Below are 15,347 nucleotides of genomic sequence, written 5' to 3' on the forward strand. Positions count from 1 at the left end.
ATTGCAATCTGATTGTAGAACATTTCCATCATTCCGGAAGGAACTTTGTGACTATTTGCAGTCGCTCCTCAGCTCCATGCAACCACTAATGTACTTTTTGTCTTTATAGATTGGCACATTGTATATAAATGGAATCATAATATGTGGTCTTTCGTGTCTGGCTTCTTTCACATAGCATAATGTTTTTGAAGCTCAGATATATTGTAGGATGTACTTCATATTCCATTGTATGGATATACCACATTTTTTTAATCCGTTCATCAGTTGATGGACATTTGGATTGTTTCCACTTTTTGGCTATTGTGAATAATGCTGTTATGAACATTCTTGTGCAAGTTTTCATGGGACATCTGTTTTCATTTCTCTTGGGTAGATGCCTAGGAGTGGAATTGCTGGGTCATATGGTAAATTTATATTTGGTATTTTAAGAAACTGCCAAACTGTTTTCTTCCAAAGTGGCTGTACCATTTTATGTTCCCATCAGTGAGGATTCTAATTTCTCCATATCTTTGGACAATAACAATACTTGTTATTATCTATATTTTTTGTTATAGCCATTCTAGTGGATGTGAAGTAGTATCTCATCGTGGTTTTGATTTGCATTTCCTTAATAACTCATGATGTTGAGAATCTTTTCATGTGCATATAGTCCATTTTAATATCTTCTTTGGTGAAATGTCTATTCAGATCTTTTTTTGCCCACTTTTTTTTTTTTTTACCTATTTTATTTTTTTAACATGGAGTCTCACTCTCTTGCCCAGGCTGGAGTGCAGTGGTGTGATCTTGGCTCACTGCAGCCTCCGCCTCTGAGGTTCAAGCAATTCTTGTGCCTCAGCCTCCCAAGAAGCTGGCATTATAGGTGTGTGCCACCATGCCTAGCTAATTTTTTTGTATTTTTGGTAGAGACAGGGTTTCGCCGTGCTGGGCAGCCTTGTCTCAAATTCCTGGACTCAAGCAATCTACCCACTTCGGCCTCTCAAAGTGCTGGGATTACAGGCATGAGCCACCGTGCCTAGCTCTTTTTTGCCTGCTTTTAAATTGGTTTTATGGTCTTCTTATTAATGAAAAAGTTCTTTATATATTCTGGTTACAAGTCCCTTATTGATATATAATTTGCAAACATTTTCTCTTGTTCTATGGCTTGGGTTTTGTTTTTCTTGGTGGTGTCTTGAAACAATTTTTACTTTCAGTAATGTCTTACTTATTAGTGTTTTTGTTTTCCGTGATTTGTTGACCATCTGTTGCCCAATAATGATTTTACCCTTTTAGAGGAAGCTTTTGGATGCTGGGGTGTTGGATCTGTTAGCTTTCTGACATTTTCTAACTGATCAAGCTTATTTTCAATACTTGAGTACAGGGGCTACAGAATGAATGTTCTCCATTATTCATTAAACTTATTCTGTTTTGGAAAATTCATCTCAAACATGTTTGGTTTTTTTTAGAGTAAATTAGCATCTACTGCAGATGTTGTCATCCTGAGCAGACATTGACATTTCTTGTAAGGTTTTATTACTTGATGCTGATTTGTTTATGAAAAATTACATTTGAATATGAAAATTATTTTTATCTCATAATTGTCCTGTTTAGGCTTATGAATTCTTCTAGAAATCTATCATTCATAGATTATTTTCAAAGTTTCTAAGGTTAATTGCCAAATAATTTTTATGGTTAATAATCGAAGAAGACACTTTAGATAGACTTTATCAAAGAGAGATTTTATTAGATATAAATGGAAGATATTTTTATCTGGGGTAGGTGGTTGTGATGCCTGACTGTAATGCCTAGTTTCAGCTTTTCGAGAAAGAATAAAACCAATTTTGCATTCCAGAACTTTTATTTTGTTTCATGAATACAGCTAAGTAAATTCCATAAGGTTTCTTTGCTATAGGACAGGGTATATCAGCTTCGACACTGTTGACCTTTTGGGCCAGACAATTCCTTGTCTTGTGGGGCTATCTTGTGCATTGTAGGATGGATGTTTAGCAGTATTTTTGACCTCTACTCACTAGATGCTAGTAACATCCCCCTATTGTGATGCAGAAATGTCTCCAGGTGTTGACCTATGTCCCCTTGGTAGGGTTGGGGAGAATCACATCCTCATAGAGAATCACTGCTTTAGGGGTATATTTAGAACTAGCAAGGGAATTCAGAGAAGTGCCCTACCCCTCTAAAATATAGGTAGGAATTGTCCATCAGCTGTGCCACTAGAATTGACAAAGTGGTCTTTGCATGCAGCCCATAAAACTTAGAGCTGATGTTTCCTGCTTGATCTTTATAAAACCCTTCTCCATATTCTCTCTCCCTTTCCTGATTGCTTCTTTATGTTCTTGTGTGTATGTTTGACTGCATTGTACGGTCTTCTAAAAGCAAGCAGAGACACCCCCCACCCATCCCGCATCCCTCTACACCGCCCGCTGACTTTCCCCAATTATTTTAAGATGAAGCTGTGGTGACCAATTCCAGATGACTATTGGGAGAAAGTAAACTTGAGGAAAAAGAGGAGAACTGGGTTGGATTTCCTCTGCTTCAGCTTTAAAATGTTTCCGCTGTGATATAAAAAGCTTAAGAGCATGTGGAAATGCGAATTTAGAGTGGAACCAGAGAAAAGGGGTGTGTCAGGAAGAGGTAATTAAGTGTTGTAAGCAACCCAGAATCTCTGTACTATTGTTAAAGCAGTATGTTGCTTTAACTCAATCCAGTTACTCTTCCCTCGGCAAGTCTATACTACTCCAGTGATTGTCCTGTCATACAGACTGCAACAAATATCACCTATACTTGCACCAGGAGGCTAGGGTATGATTACACAGGGAGCCTCAGATATGAGTTTCCTGACGTTTGTCTGTGAAGTCTCAACTCTAATGTCGCACAGTTTTAACCTTTAAATACTACCATGCTACAAAGTCCCTTTCCACTGGAGCAGTATAGTCTACTTTTAGTATTTAGGGACTAACCTGTTTACAACTACTACAAAATATTTGACAGAGTAGCACGCACCTTGTTTGACATTCTCATGAAATTGTGGGTAAGAAACTGTAGTTGCTTGCAATAGTATGAATCCAATATGATTTCTTAAAGTCTCTCTTTTCCCTTGCTGGTTAATGAAAACTCTAGGTTTTGAATTTTTCCTAAGTCATATTTTGCTCAGTTCTTTTCTTTCATAATGGCTACTTTTCCTTTCAGCTGACGTCAGACTCTGCTGCCTCCTATAATTTTCCTAATTGCCTTCTCTTCTGTCTCAGCATATGCCTTAGCAGTGGAAAAGAAAAATTTCAAGTTTATTTTAGGGGGTGGTCTGGGGTAGAAGGGCGAGGCTAGCACAGCTTAAAGGAGATGGTTATTTCCTGATTGTAATGTTTCTTACTAACTCCTCAGTGCATCTCTTACCTACCTCTAGTCAGGAGGGCTGTCACAAATGTGAAAAAAAGTGAGTTGGGAAGAAGGAAATGAATATTTACTAAGGGCCTACTCTGTGCTTACTAAGGGCCTCCTCTGTGCCCAGTGTCTGTACTTTCTTTGATATAGTTTCATTTAATTCATTTAAGCTTTTTGAGAAGTGTTCTCATCCCTGTTTGCAGGTAAGGAAATGAGACACAGAGGGGTTAATCTGCCCAAGGCTTTGCAGAGAGCCAGCATGCAAATGCAGGCCTGTCGGATCCCAGGTCTGTGCTGTCTCTGCTTTCCATGCTCTTCTCCCTTCTTGTTAGTACTGCCTTCACAAAGGGAAGAAAGAAGAATGTTGGGTCTCCAGAAGAGTGGATTCCATGAAAGACACTCATATCTGGGGTGAGAGGTTGTGATACCTGGCTGTCAAGGCAGTTTCAGTTTATGAGAAAGAATAAAACCAACTTTGCAGTCTGAGAAGAGTGCTGGTTTCCAGAGGGATCATCTTGATTTGAGGTGGCAGCTGTCACTTCCCTCAGGGCATAGAAAATATGATTTAACCACTGGACAACTTTGCTTCACAAAGAATGTCTTGATTGGTTAAGTGCACGTTAATACTACTGATATTAAAAGTGTACTTAATTACCCTACTACTGAAGGAGACATGAAAAAGCCATAACAGTATTAACGTGTCTAGTTTAGAATGCATTTGTCTTTTTTGGCTGAGGTGGATAGGTGAGGGCGTAAGGTAAGGGTTGTGTATGTGCAAGTTTATATATAGATAACGTGTGTGTGTGTGTAGGAAAACAGATATTTGTGGTGTTTGGGAATTCACCTTGAACTTCATATTGCCTTCTAACTCATGCTAAAAAGAGTATCACCTCTTATTGATTCTTAACCATAGAAAGCTAGCTGCCTCTTTTCTTTCATTTGATTGGTTACCACATTTGTACTTTCTCTGAGGGAAGGATCATTATTAGGATATACAGGGAACAGTAGAAAGCTGCATAAAAAGAGGAAGATGTTGGGTTACTGAACTGAAATGTTGCCTTGGAACATGGCTTCCTTCAAAGCTCTTGAATCTTTATTTTCTGTAACTGACCATATGAGATTATAGGGAAAAGAAGTTGACCAAGGATGTGAGAAAGTAAATGGGAGTTACTGGAGAATTGATGGCTTTGTAAAAAGTTTCTCAAATAGGGATAGAGGTTTATACTTGCACTTAACACTGAAGGAAAGGTTTATGTTTGCTACTAGAACTGAGTTGGCATCTAACTTCCTTTGTAAAAGCACTACAAATTAACTATTGTAAGCTGTGAAATGGAGTTTGTAGTAACAGACCTGGCAAGTAAACACCTAGTGTTTGTCTCTTAAAAAATGATATATTACAGCTCCACCAGGTGACTGCCAATAGTGTGAATGAGACAGGCTGGCATCCTACCAGGAGGAGGGGAAAGCTGCTCTTGATTTTCTTTGTGCCTATCGGAGTCTACAACATAATAATTTAGTGAAGGACAAAGAAGGGAGCCCACTGCAGGTTTTTCTAGGAAGTCTTGCAAAACACACACACACACACAAACAAAAAAACCTCAAGATCACTGTGACTTATCTTTGACATGTAAATACTTGAATGTCATAGACAGTTTTCTGATGGGTTAATTGTGCTGCAGATCTGTATATAATTGTGCCCATATTCTGGCTATTATTTTTGGTGTTCCTAAAAGGGCAGGGGATACTTTAGGTCCATAGACTAGTTTTGGCTTGTCACTATTAGAGACTCAAGTGTGATCCAGCTCAGATGCTAAGTATTGTAACATCACGGTGTAGTAGGAAAGATATTAGGTGAATCGAATCCAGTTTTAGGCTCTGCTCCTATTAGACAAATGGCTTCTTTTTTCCTGGGCCTCAGTTTTCTAATCTGTAAAATGAGTGAATTATATTAGCTGATCTCCAGAAACCTTTAGCCATGTGCACAATTTGAATAATTTCATTTTAATTTAGAAAAGAATAAACTTGTTAAGCATTTGAAAATAAAATAGAAAACATGAGGGAAGAAAGCTATATTTAGTGTACACATTTACATTTTTTAAATTAAACTCTACGTTATGATATTGATCATAAGAATTAGAATGAAAGTCTTTACTATTCTCTCCCTAGCTCTAATATGGCACAGATGTGATAATGAAGTCCATATGCAGTCTTGAAGAAAGTGTCTGATTAGACATAAAGTGTTAAAAAAAATCTGATAAGTAAATTGAGCTATCAACTTGTTTAGGCAGCACAGAGAATAAAACAAAAGCCAAAGCCCACTAGCTACTGAAACACTGAAATGTGAAATTCATTTTCCCAACTTATTGGTTCCATTCCTATCTAGGTTTGGAGAAAAAAGAAACAACTTCTTTCTCCGTGTTAAGTAAATATCTTAATCATTTGCAAATGCAAGTATAAAATTGAAATTGTAAGTGCTCTGAGTAACAAACATTGTTTTGTTCTTTTGTGTTCTAAACATTAATAAAATGAGCCATCATTAATGGATCTAAATATTTTAAATTGCAGTTAGTAATGCCATTTTAATTGATTTTAGATTTCTCATGTTGAGGAGCAAAGAAAGCATAACCCCAATTTTTTTATTCCAGTTTTTAACAATACAACCGATTTAGAAAATATTAAGAACTGATTGTAGCAATGACAGGAATATTAGTCCCCCTCTGCCTTTGTACTTTGCCCCTTAGCAACAAGTGAATTCATTACTGTATTTTATTATTTGTGCTTCCCTCCTTTAAAAAATACGCAGTTTGCTATTTTTAAAAATTACCCATGGATGGCTGGGCCCAGTGGCTCACGCCTGTAATTCCAGCACTTTGGGAGGCCGAGGCGGGCGGATTACGAGGTCAGGAGATCGAGACCATCCTGGCTAACACGGTGAAACCCGTGTTACTAAGTCTGTACTAAAAATAGAAAAAACTAGCCAGGCGTGGTGGCGGGTGTCTGTAGTCCCAGCTACTCGGGAGGCTGACGCAGGAGAATGGCATGAACCCGGGAGGTGGAGGTTGCAGTGAGCCGAGATCATGCCACTGCACTCCAGCCTGGGCGACAGAGCGAGACTCCGTCTCAAAAAAAAAAAAAAAAAAAAAAAGAATGAAGACTGATTTTATGTAGTGACTCTTTTCACCATTAAAAAGTTAGTTTATACTTTTTTTGCTTTTCTTGTTGTTTTAGTTTCTTTCTTTTATGTGTGTATTTATCAGCATATTGTGGCATGTGTGTTAGCTGTGCCAGTATTCAGCTTTTAGAAACACAGCCACATGTTACTATGCCACCTTCTTGAAGTTTGGAGTGTTAGATTTGAATGCAATGTAGACTTTGATCTAGTTTTTGTTTTTCTGTGAGACATTTACATGAAAACAACATCTTTGATTTTAATAACTTACCTGTTTATTTCCCACCTGAAATTGTCTTAATGCTCCATAAGGGACGTAGCAGCTGGTTGCGATGGAATTGACTGACACTAAGTAAAAGATTATGACTTCAGGTAGAAATTAAGTAGACAGAACTGCTGATTTCTTAAAGAAATGGGATACACTCAGATTGTTAAATATTGACATAGACCTTCTGCTAATTTAAGAGTAACAATTCTGGTTCTGGTGAAAAAAAATTTTTAGTTAGTTTCATGATATGCTTTATATCAAAGATAAAACCTTAAATTTGTTTTAAATTTAATTTTTTTGTTAAAAAAAGGGCCGACCTTTCATTCTTGAGAAGATTAATTCCTCTTAACCACTTGATGAAACTTTGCTAATAAAAAGAATGCATGTGTGTATACACTCTTACACACACACTTTGTACATAATTCCTAGCAGTCTTTTGGACTAAATACTTTCCCCATAACTTTATATTGAGCAGAAATGATGGCATCTTTTCAAATATATAATGTTAGCTCTGGGATTTAAAATTTAATTTCTAGTTTTCAGTGTCTTGCTAATTATGAGTTTGAGGCACATTTCATTAATACGTGTTCATCTTAGTATGCATTGACGAGGAGTTTGTGACTGTTTTTCTTTATATTCTTCTGATAAGTCAATTAATGGCAAGTCATTTTACTTCTGTAAGCTCATTTTCCACATTTGTATAAAGTGGAGGTTGTGGGTATGGGTGTGAAAGATGGGAGTTTAGGTTAGAACAACTTGTAATTTCTCTTCCAGTTGTAAGTACTGTATAACATAATGGAAGCAAAATGCTTCCATGGCTCCGTGATCATGTCTGTATTCATTTGTTCATCATTGACTTGTCTCTTACTATGGGGATTTCCTATTATATACATGCTGCACTTAAATTTCCGAAAGATTTACTTATAATCTAATCTTTTAGAATCTAAATTTAGTTGTAGTCATTTGTTTGGCTATTACGCATTTAAAATTTACCAGAAGTGTCTTGATCAAACAAGAATTTGGGTTGGCTTTCAAAGAATGTGAACAAGGCTGAATATAAATAGAATTCCGGTCATTTATCAGTATCCATTCTTTTATTTCATTAGCTGAATTAATGTCTAAGCATTCAGTCCAAGCAATATATGTAGCTCTTCTATTTTACTAATGGTTTAGCCTTAATCCTATCTTCCTTTTAGTTTGCAATAAGTACGAAATAGTTACAAATTCTAGAAGCTTGTTATAGTCTACCTCCTATGAAGTACTTAAGCAATACAATAAATACAGCTGTCATTCTTTGTCTTCTACTTGCTCTTTTCTGGATATTTGGTTGTATGACTGTTTTTTCCTGTACTACTATCTAATCTAGTTCACAATGATTTTTGTGTTCTTAAAGAGAAAAAGTCAATGACTTAAATTATATCACCATAACTTTTGTAATCAAATGATCAGAGAAGATAGGATTAAAGCTAATAAATGCAGGGTCCTTTGAAATCCTCACATAAAAGGAAACAGCGAAAGTACCAGCTTTATCTGGTATCTGACTGAGAAAATCAACCAATGTATATTGGTTTTGCACTTTACATGGTAATGTTGTCATTTATTTTTAGATATCCTTGGAACAGAAGATCTTATTGTGGAAGTGACTTCCAATGATGCTGTGAGGTTTTATCCCTGGACCATTGATAATAAATACTATTCAGCGGACATCAATTTATGTGTGGTGCCAAACAAATTTCTTGTTACTGCAGAGATTGCAGAATCTGTCCAAGCATTTGTGGTTTACTTTGACAGCACACAAGTAAGACTTTGTTTTCTATGAAGGCTTGAATAAGAAATTATTGCATGCCTTCTTTTTTTCTCGTTACGTTTTATCTTACTATCTCTTTTCTGTTTTTGTTTGTTTATATTTTTTGTTCTTCTAGAAATCAGGTCTCGACAGTGTCTCCTCATGGCTTCCACTGGCAGAAGCATGGTTACCTGAGGTGATGATCTTGGTCTGTGACAGAGTGTCTGAAGATGGTAAGGCATGTGGATGGGACATGCATTTGCCATTCCTTGATAAACAGAGTACATCTGTTTCCTTAACTTAGGACATACATCCCATGTGACTTTATTGCTTTATGAAAATATTTTCAGCTATTTTTCTTTGGTATCTTGTAATATTTACTTTTTTTTTAAGAATGGATACTTCAGGGTTGAGAAATAATTTTCTTTTCGTTATTTTAGATGCCTTTAGAATAACATTGACATTAAGGGAAACACATTGAGATTTATGAAGAATATTGCAGGAATAGTCATGTTTTGTTTTCTTTTTACTTAACGAAGATTCTTTTGCATATTATTTTAGGTGTAAACCGACAGAAAGCTCAAGAATGGTGCATCAGACATGGCTTTGAATTGGTAGAACTTAGTCCAGAGGAGTTGCCTGAGGAGGATGGTAAGTGTTTGTGTGTTAGTAGAAAATATGGCACTTAGATTCAGATATGAGAGATTATTTTAATTCAGGGAAGAAGAATCACAGCAAAATTCAAGAAACCTTTTCCCCAGCTGTTTCAAGGATTTAAGCAAAATCCATTGATGTAGTCTTATACTTAGTGTGAGAATTCATTTATTTGGTTTTACCACCTATTTTAGAACTTTTGAAAATGTGTGTTTTTCTTATGGATAAAGGTATAAGGCTGCTTTCTAAAATCTTTGTCATTTCCCCAATCCTTTTTCCTTTCCCCACTGCTGAAGAAGGAGAGTTAGACCTTCATAGTAGTTAAAGTTGATGTTTCTTATTTTGAATTCATAGTAACCTAAGGCTGAATTCCTAGGAATCACAGGGGACATTTCAGATCTATTTGAATGTCTTTTGGACATTTGAAGCCAAAAAACAGACCCCTAATTTAATCCCCCACCTCTACCCCAGGTAGCTCTGCAATCGCTGTCCTCCGCTATTGCTGGACCTTCCATTTCTTCCCCTTTTCTACTCCCCTTCTCCGTTTCTTTTCTCATCTTTTCTCCTTTGAAGTACACCTGTTGTGGTATCTACCAGGATAAGAGGGTTTTTGGTTCACCAAAACCTTATAATCTGGTACAAGAGATGAAACTTACAGATAATTGAATTATCAAGTGGAATGTCATAAGTATTATAGAAGAAATAGTGGTGCTGTGGTATTTTAGAGACAGGAGAGCTTATTTTTGTTTAAAAGTGCAGAGAACGTGTTGGCATTGTGAACTCTCATATGTCAGCTGCTCCATGGGGAAGAAGTTAGAAAAGGTCCTGGGCTTGTAGTGAGAGGACTGGTGGAGAGGTGGCATTGTGAATATGCCAGTTGTTCCAAAAGACATCCTGGGCAGGGACAACCAACGTGAATTAAAGTACATAGATAAGACATAAGCAGTCATTTCATGAAACTTGTATTTTTTTTAAGGAATTAAGAAATATTTTTCTATATTCTGGTTTTATTTATAATTTTTCCAAAATGCTGTTACCTTTGAGAATAAAACTTGCCAGGGAGGAAGAGAACAAAACTGAAATAAAAAGACTGGTTTTTCTCCTTGCTCTTTTTAAAGAGTGTTGAAAATTGGCAAGTACATCTTTTTCTGTGTTTTTCTAGGTCCCTGAAACTTGTGCCCTGTTTTGTGTATGTGAGCCTGTGTGATTTCTGGCAATAGAATTTTCTCTTTCTCTTGTCCTTGGGAGTCAGTATTTGACTGTTATCATTTTGGAATCTCTGCTCCTTTATACACTATATTTCTCGTAGCCCTTTGTCTGAATAATGTTCTTGTATTCATTCAGATTAATCTTAAAATGGGTTTTTTGATATGTCATCTTTAGGTAACATAATGAAAACTTTCCTAGACTTTTAAAATACAAACTATTCCTAAGCCATATTTCCTCATCTTTTACTTGCATGTATTATTCAAACATGAATATAGGACTTTATGCTAGTTTGTATTAATTTTCCTCTTATTGGTACTAGGTCTTCATTTCAGACCACATTTTTGGTTCCTGGTTATGTCATCTAAAGTGTTAGTTATTCTTTTGAGAATTAAGTCATTCACAGTTAAGATAAACATGACTTTTAGATTTTCATCCAAACATTGGTAGTGATAAACTTATCTTGGTAGAGTATTTTCTTTATTTATTTTTATTTATTTATTTGTTTATTTGACACAGAGTCTCTCTTTGTCGCCCAGAGTGCAGTGGTGCGATCTGAGCTCACTGCAAGCTCTGCCTCCCAGGTTCACACTATTCTCCTGCCTCAGCCTCCCAAGTAACTGGGACTGCAGGCGCCCACCACCATGCCCAGGTAATTTTTTTTTTTTTTTGGTATTTTTAGTAGAGACGGTGTTTCACCATGTTAGCCAGAGGATGGTCTCTTATCTCCTGACCTCGTGATCCGCCTGCCTTGGCCTCCCAAAGTGCTGGGGTTACAGGCATGAGGCACCCCGCCTGGCCAAGTATTTTCAATTTAATCACTATATTTCTGTTAGGTTGGTAGGCTGGTATTCTTTAAATGATTCATCGATCCATTAAACAGTTGGTGAGTGCCTGCTGTTTTTCAGGCACTGTGCTAGGCAGTGGGCATATGAACTCAGTAAGACAAGATTCCTGCCCTCAAGGAGTTTCCAGTGTAGGGGGAAGGCTACATTAGTAAATCATCAGTTCCAGTGCATCTTTCCTCTAGGAGAGATGTGCATAGAGTGGTATTGTTTCCACTTTCTGTGAGAATGGTGTAAGTGAATTCGCCCTTGATCAATAGCTAATAAGTGGCAGAGCCTGGGTTCAAATTCAGATATTCTGACATGTAACTCTGTGCTCTTCTTGTTAAACCACCCAGGGCTAGGCTGGCCACTAGAGACAGGTTCTGTGTGGATTATGTTCTGTAAACTCAGGAAACTTTCCTTTTTTAACCACATGAAAACTATTTGTGTCATTGTTTTCCAGATGCAGCCTTACAGTCCTCAACATCTACAGGATCTCAATTTCCTTTGTACACAATCATTCCTAACGTTGTAGCTAAGAATACCACCTTTTTGATACACTATGGGATTACAGCCCCATTATTTTGAGTAGTATCAGTCAAATTCCGGAAGCAGGATAGTACTCGTAATAAACTAAGTTGTTGTAATGACCCTTTGCCTGTCTCTTACACTTCTAGTCATTTCACTTCTTACTCAAACTGTCTCTGATCAAGAAGTTCTTCTATAGATATCGATCATAAATAACACTTATTATTCTCTGGTTTCCAGCAGAGGATAGAGCATTTACATGATTTTATAGCATACTATTAATAAGAGGACTGTTCCTGCCTTAAGGAAACTCATTCTGTCTAGATTGGTATCTCTCGTACTGTGCCAGGAATGTGTGTAATAAGTGGAATCTTACAGTTTTCAGAATATGAATAGATTCCATTGGTGAGGATAACTTTTTTATATAACTGGCTTATATTGTATGTTTATTTAATTGCTTTAGTTTCTGGAATATTCTTTTTTTTCCACTTGAAAGTTTTTAGTTTATTAATCATGAAAAAACCACAGTGGCCACAGATAACATCCTTCCAAGCACCTTTACTCCTTTGGCTTTTTGCCAGCACCAACACTGGCCTTTGCAGTCTGCCAGACTTTCTTCATGCTGTTCTTGCATTCCTTTCATTGCTTTCTTGAGGTCTTTTTCTTCTCACACAGGTCATGTCTTGTAAGTCTATGTTTGTGTTCCTTTTTGTTTGCATAATCCAAGGAATCATAAATTATGCCAAAGCCAGTAGTCTTGCCACCACCAAAATGAGTTCTGAATTCAAAGATGACATCTGATGTGGTCTTGTACATTTTGGCTACTTTTCCCCAAATTTCTGTCTTAGGTAGTGTTGCCTTCCTGGGGTGAAGGACATCAGTGACCATTTGTTTTCTCTGAAGTAGTTGGTTGGTCATGAACTTTCCAGTTTGGATAGTTACCATGTCGTTCGTGATGGTGGTCAATCCTCAGACAGCTAAAGAGGAAAGGAGTTTCTCTAGAGTATTCTTATCGGGAGCTCCAAGCTCTGTATTTGTTTTTTTTCCTTGTACAATGTGAACTAACAACTAAATAAACAGGATAACAAAACCATGGTCATTTGAAAATATGGCTTGGGGGATATATACGTAACATTTTCTTTTCTTTTCTTTTCTGAGATGGAGTTTTGCTGTTGTTACCCAGGCTGGAATGGTGCCATCTTGGCTCACCACAACCTCCGCCTCCTGGGTTCAAGCGATTCTCCTGCCTCAGCCTCCTGAGTAGCTGGGATTACAGGCATGCGCCACCACACCCGGCTAATTTTGTATTTTTTAGTAGAGACAGGGTTTCTCCATGTTGGTCAGGCTGGTCTTGAACTCCCAACCTCAGGTGATCTGCCCGCCTTGGCCTCCCAAAGTGCTGGGAGTATAGGCGTGAGCCACCTTGCCCGGCCATATTTTTGTGAATGTGTATGTATATCTGTATGAGTGTTGTGTATAAGTATGTATATTTCCCTCCCTGATTAGACGACTTCCCAGAATCTACAGGAGTAAAGCGAATTGTTCAAGCCCTGAATGCCAATGTGTGGTCCAATGTAGTGATGAAGAATGGTAAGTAACTTGGGACTCAAGTCATTTTTTTCCTCTTATTCCTTGTAAGTTTTAAATTATTCAGATACATGTGGGACCATTAGTACTATATGAAATCTGTAGATTTATTCCAATTTCAATTCCCTGATTGAAGGAATTGCCAAAGGTAGCATTTCTAGGAATTTTTCATATATGTTTAATAGTTAATTCAGTAAGAATTTAGAGGTTGCCTGTAATACACCCAGCATTGTCTTTGCCTTTGAGAAGTACCTCCAAAATTATAAGACATAGACCCTATTATTAAGGAGCTCCTAGTCCAGCTATGAAATTCAAGCATGTACTTTTCAAATGCCAGGTAACTATGCAGAGCAATCTGTGAAGAGTACAGATGACTGATGCAGGCAGTAAAGTGCATAGAATCAGAAATATGGCTGTTGTGTCAGGCTCAAGTATAGATAGAGAGCTTCAAGGAGAAAGTGTGTCCTGACAGTAGTTTTCACAGGAAGGTCAAGATTTGGACTGATGAAAGGGGAGAGCAGCAAGTGGAGAAGGAAGCATGACATAGAGAATAACAGTTGTATGTTCTGACCAGCCTGGGCAACATGGTGAGAGCCCATCTCTATAAAAATTAGCTGGTCATGGTGGTATGCGCCTGTGGTCCCTGCTACCTGGGAAGCTGAGAATGGGGAATTGCTTGAGCCCAAGAAGTCAAGGCTGCAGTGAGCTGTGGTTACGCCACTGCGTACCAGCCTGGGCAACAAAAAAAGTTGTGTGTTCTAGGGTCACTAAGAGAATATCACCTAGCATTTGGAGCTAGCTTAGAGAGACAGGCCTGAATGCCAGTCAGGAGAATTATAGCTTTTTCCTGTAAAAATTGGTGAGTCACTGGAGTTTTTTAAATAAGGGGTTGATGCAAAAAAGGTGGTGTGTAGGGAGGTTTGACAATTGAAGAAAGTCAAGATAGAGTCTGAAGTAAGGGAGACCAGAGCTTTTGCAGCAGTTCAAGAGTGAGGTGCTGGAGCTGGGGGTAATGTAGTGGCAGTGGCCATGAGGCAGAAGACTGGATCTGAAGTGCGATCTGAAGAGGGTAGGCTAGTGCACACTGGCCTCTTATAGTCTGCATTAGTTCCCTAGGGCTGTGGTAACAAAGTACCACAAACCATATGACATAGAACAACATGAATGCATTGTCTCATAGTTCTGAAAGCCAGAAATCCAAAATCAGGGTGTTGGCAGGGCCATGGTCCCTCTGAAGGTGCCAGGGGAGGGTCTGTTTCAGGCCTGTCTTCTAGCTGCCGGTAGTTACTTAGCTTGTGGCAGCATAACTCCAGCCTTCACATGGTATTTTCCCTAGGTGCCTGTCTGTGTTCACATTTTACAGTCACATCGAAGTAGAGATCTACCTACTGCAGTATGACCTCATCTTAAAATATCTGCAGTCAGCCTGTCCAAATAGGGTCACATTCTGAGATACTGGAGGTTAGGAGTTCAGCATACAAATTTGGTGGGGGATATAATTCAGTCCATAACATAGTCTTTTAGGAATTGCTTCCCGTATAGGGTTTTTCTGTCTTATAGCTCTGGGCTGCCTCAACAAGTATGCTGAGTGAGACACTATAGAAGGGAATGAGAAAAATCATATTTTACAGCCAGGCGATGTGGCTCACATCTGTAATCCCAGCACTTTGGGAGGCTGAGGTAGGTGGATCACAAGGTCAGGAGATCAAGACCATCCTGGCCAACATTGTGATACCCTGTCTCTACTTAAAAAATACAAAAATTAGCTGGGTGTGGTGGCACGTGACTGTAGTCCCAACTACTTGGGAGGCTGAGGCAGGAGAATCACTTGAACCAGGGAGTCAGAGGTGGCAGTGAGCTGAGATCGTGCCACTGCACTCCAGCCTGGCAACAGAGCAAGACTCCATCTCAAAAAAAAAAAAAAAAAAACCACACACACAAAATGAAAAA

At 38.0% G+C, this 15,347-nt stretch overlaps 1 protein-coding gene and 1 pseudogene across 3 annotated transcripts in view; one reads left to right on the forward strand and one right to left on the reverse strand.

Moving 5' to 3' along the window:
* AAGAB (alpha and gamma adaptin binding protein) overlaps positions 1 to 15,347 on the forward strand; it is a 60,075-nt gene that overhangs the window by 14,933 nt on the left and 29,795 nt on the right. For all 3 annotated transcript variants that reach the window (XM_030931387.1, XM_010363614.2, XM_030931388.1), the window contains exons 2-5: positions 8,417 to 8,607; positions 8,732 to 8,828; positions 9,157 to 9,246; positions 13,317 to 13,400. In XM_030931387.1, coding sequence (XP_030787247.1) covers positions 8,417 to 8,607; positions 8,732 to 8,828; positions 9,157 to 9,246; positions 13,317 to 13,400 — 462 coding nt within the window. The remainder of the gene's footprint in view (positions 1 to 8,416; positions 8,608 to 8,731; positions 8,829 to 9,156; positions 9,247 to 13,316; positions 13,401 to 15,347) is intronic.
* Positions 12,450 to 12,755, reverse strand: LOC104662624 (annotated as a pseudogene).

This window comes from Rhinopithecus roxellana, chromosome 5 (assembly GCF_007565055.1).
Source record: "Rhinopithecus roxellana isolate Shanxi Qingling chromosome 5, ASM756505v1, whole genome shotgun sequence".
Lineage (NCBI taxonomy): Eukaryota > Metazoa > Chordata > Mammalia > Primates > Cercopithecidae > Rhinopithecus > Rhinopithecus roxellana.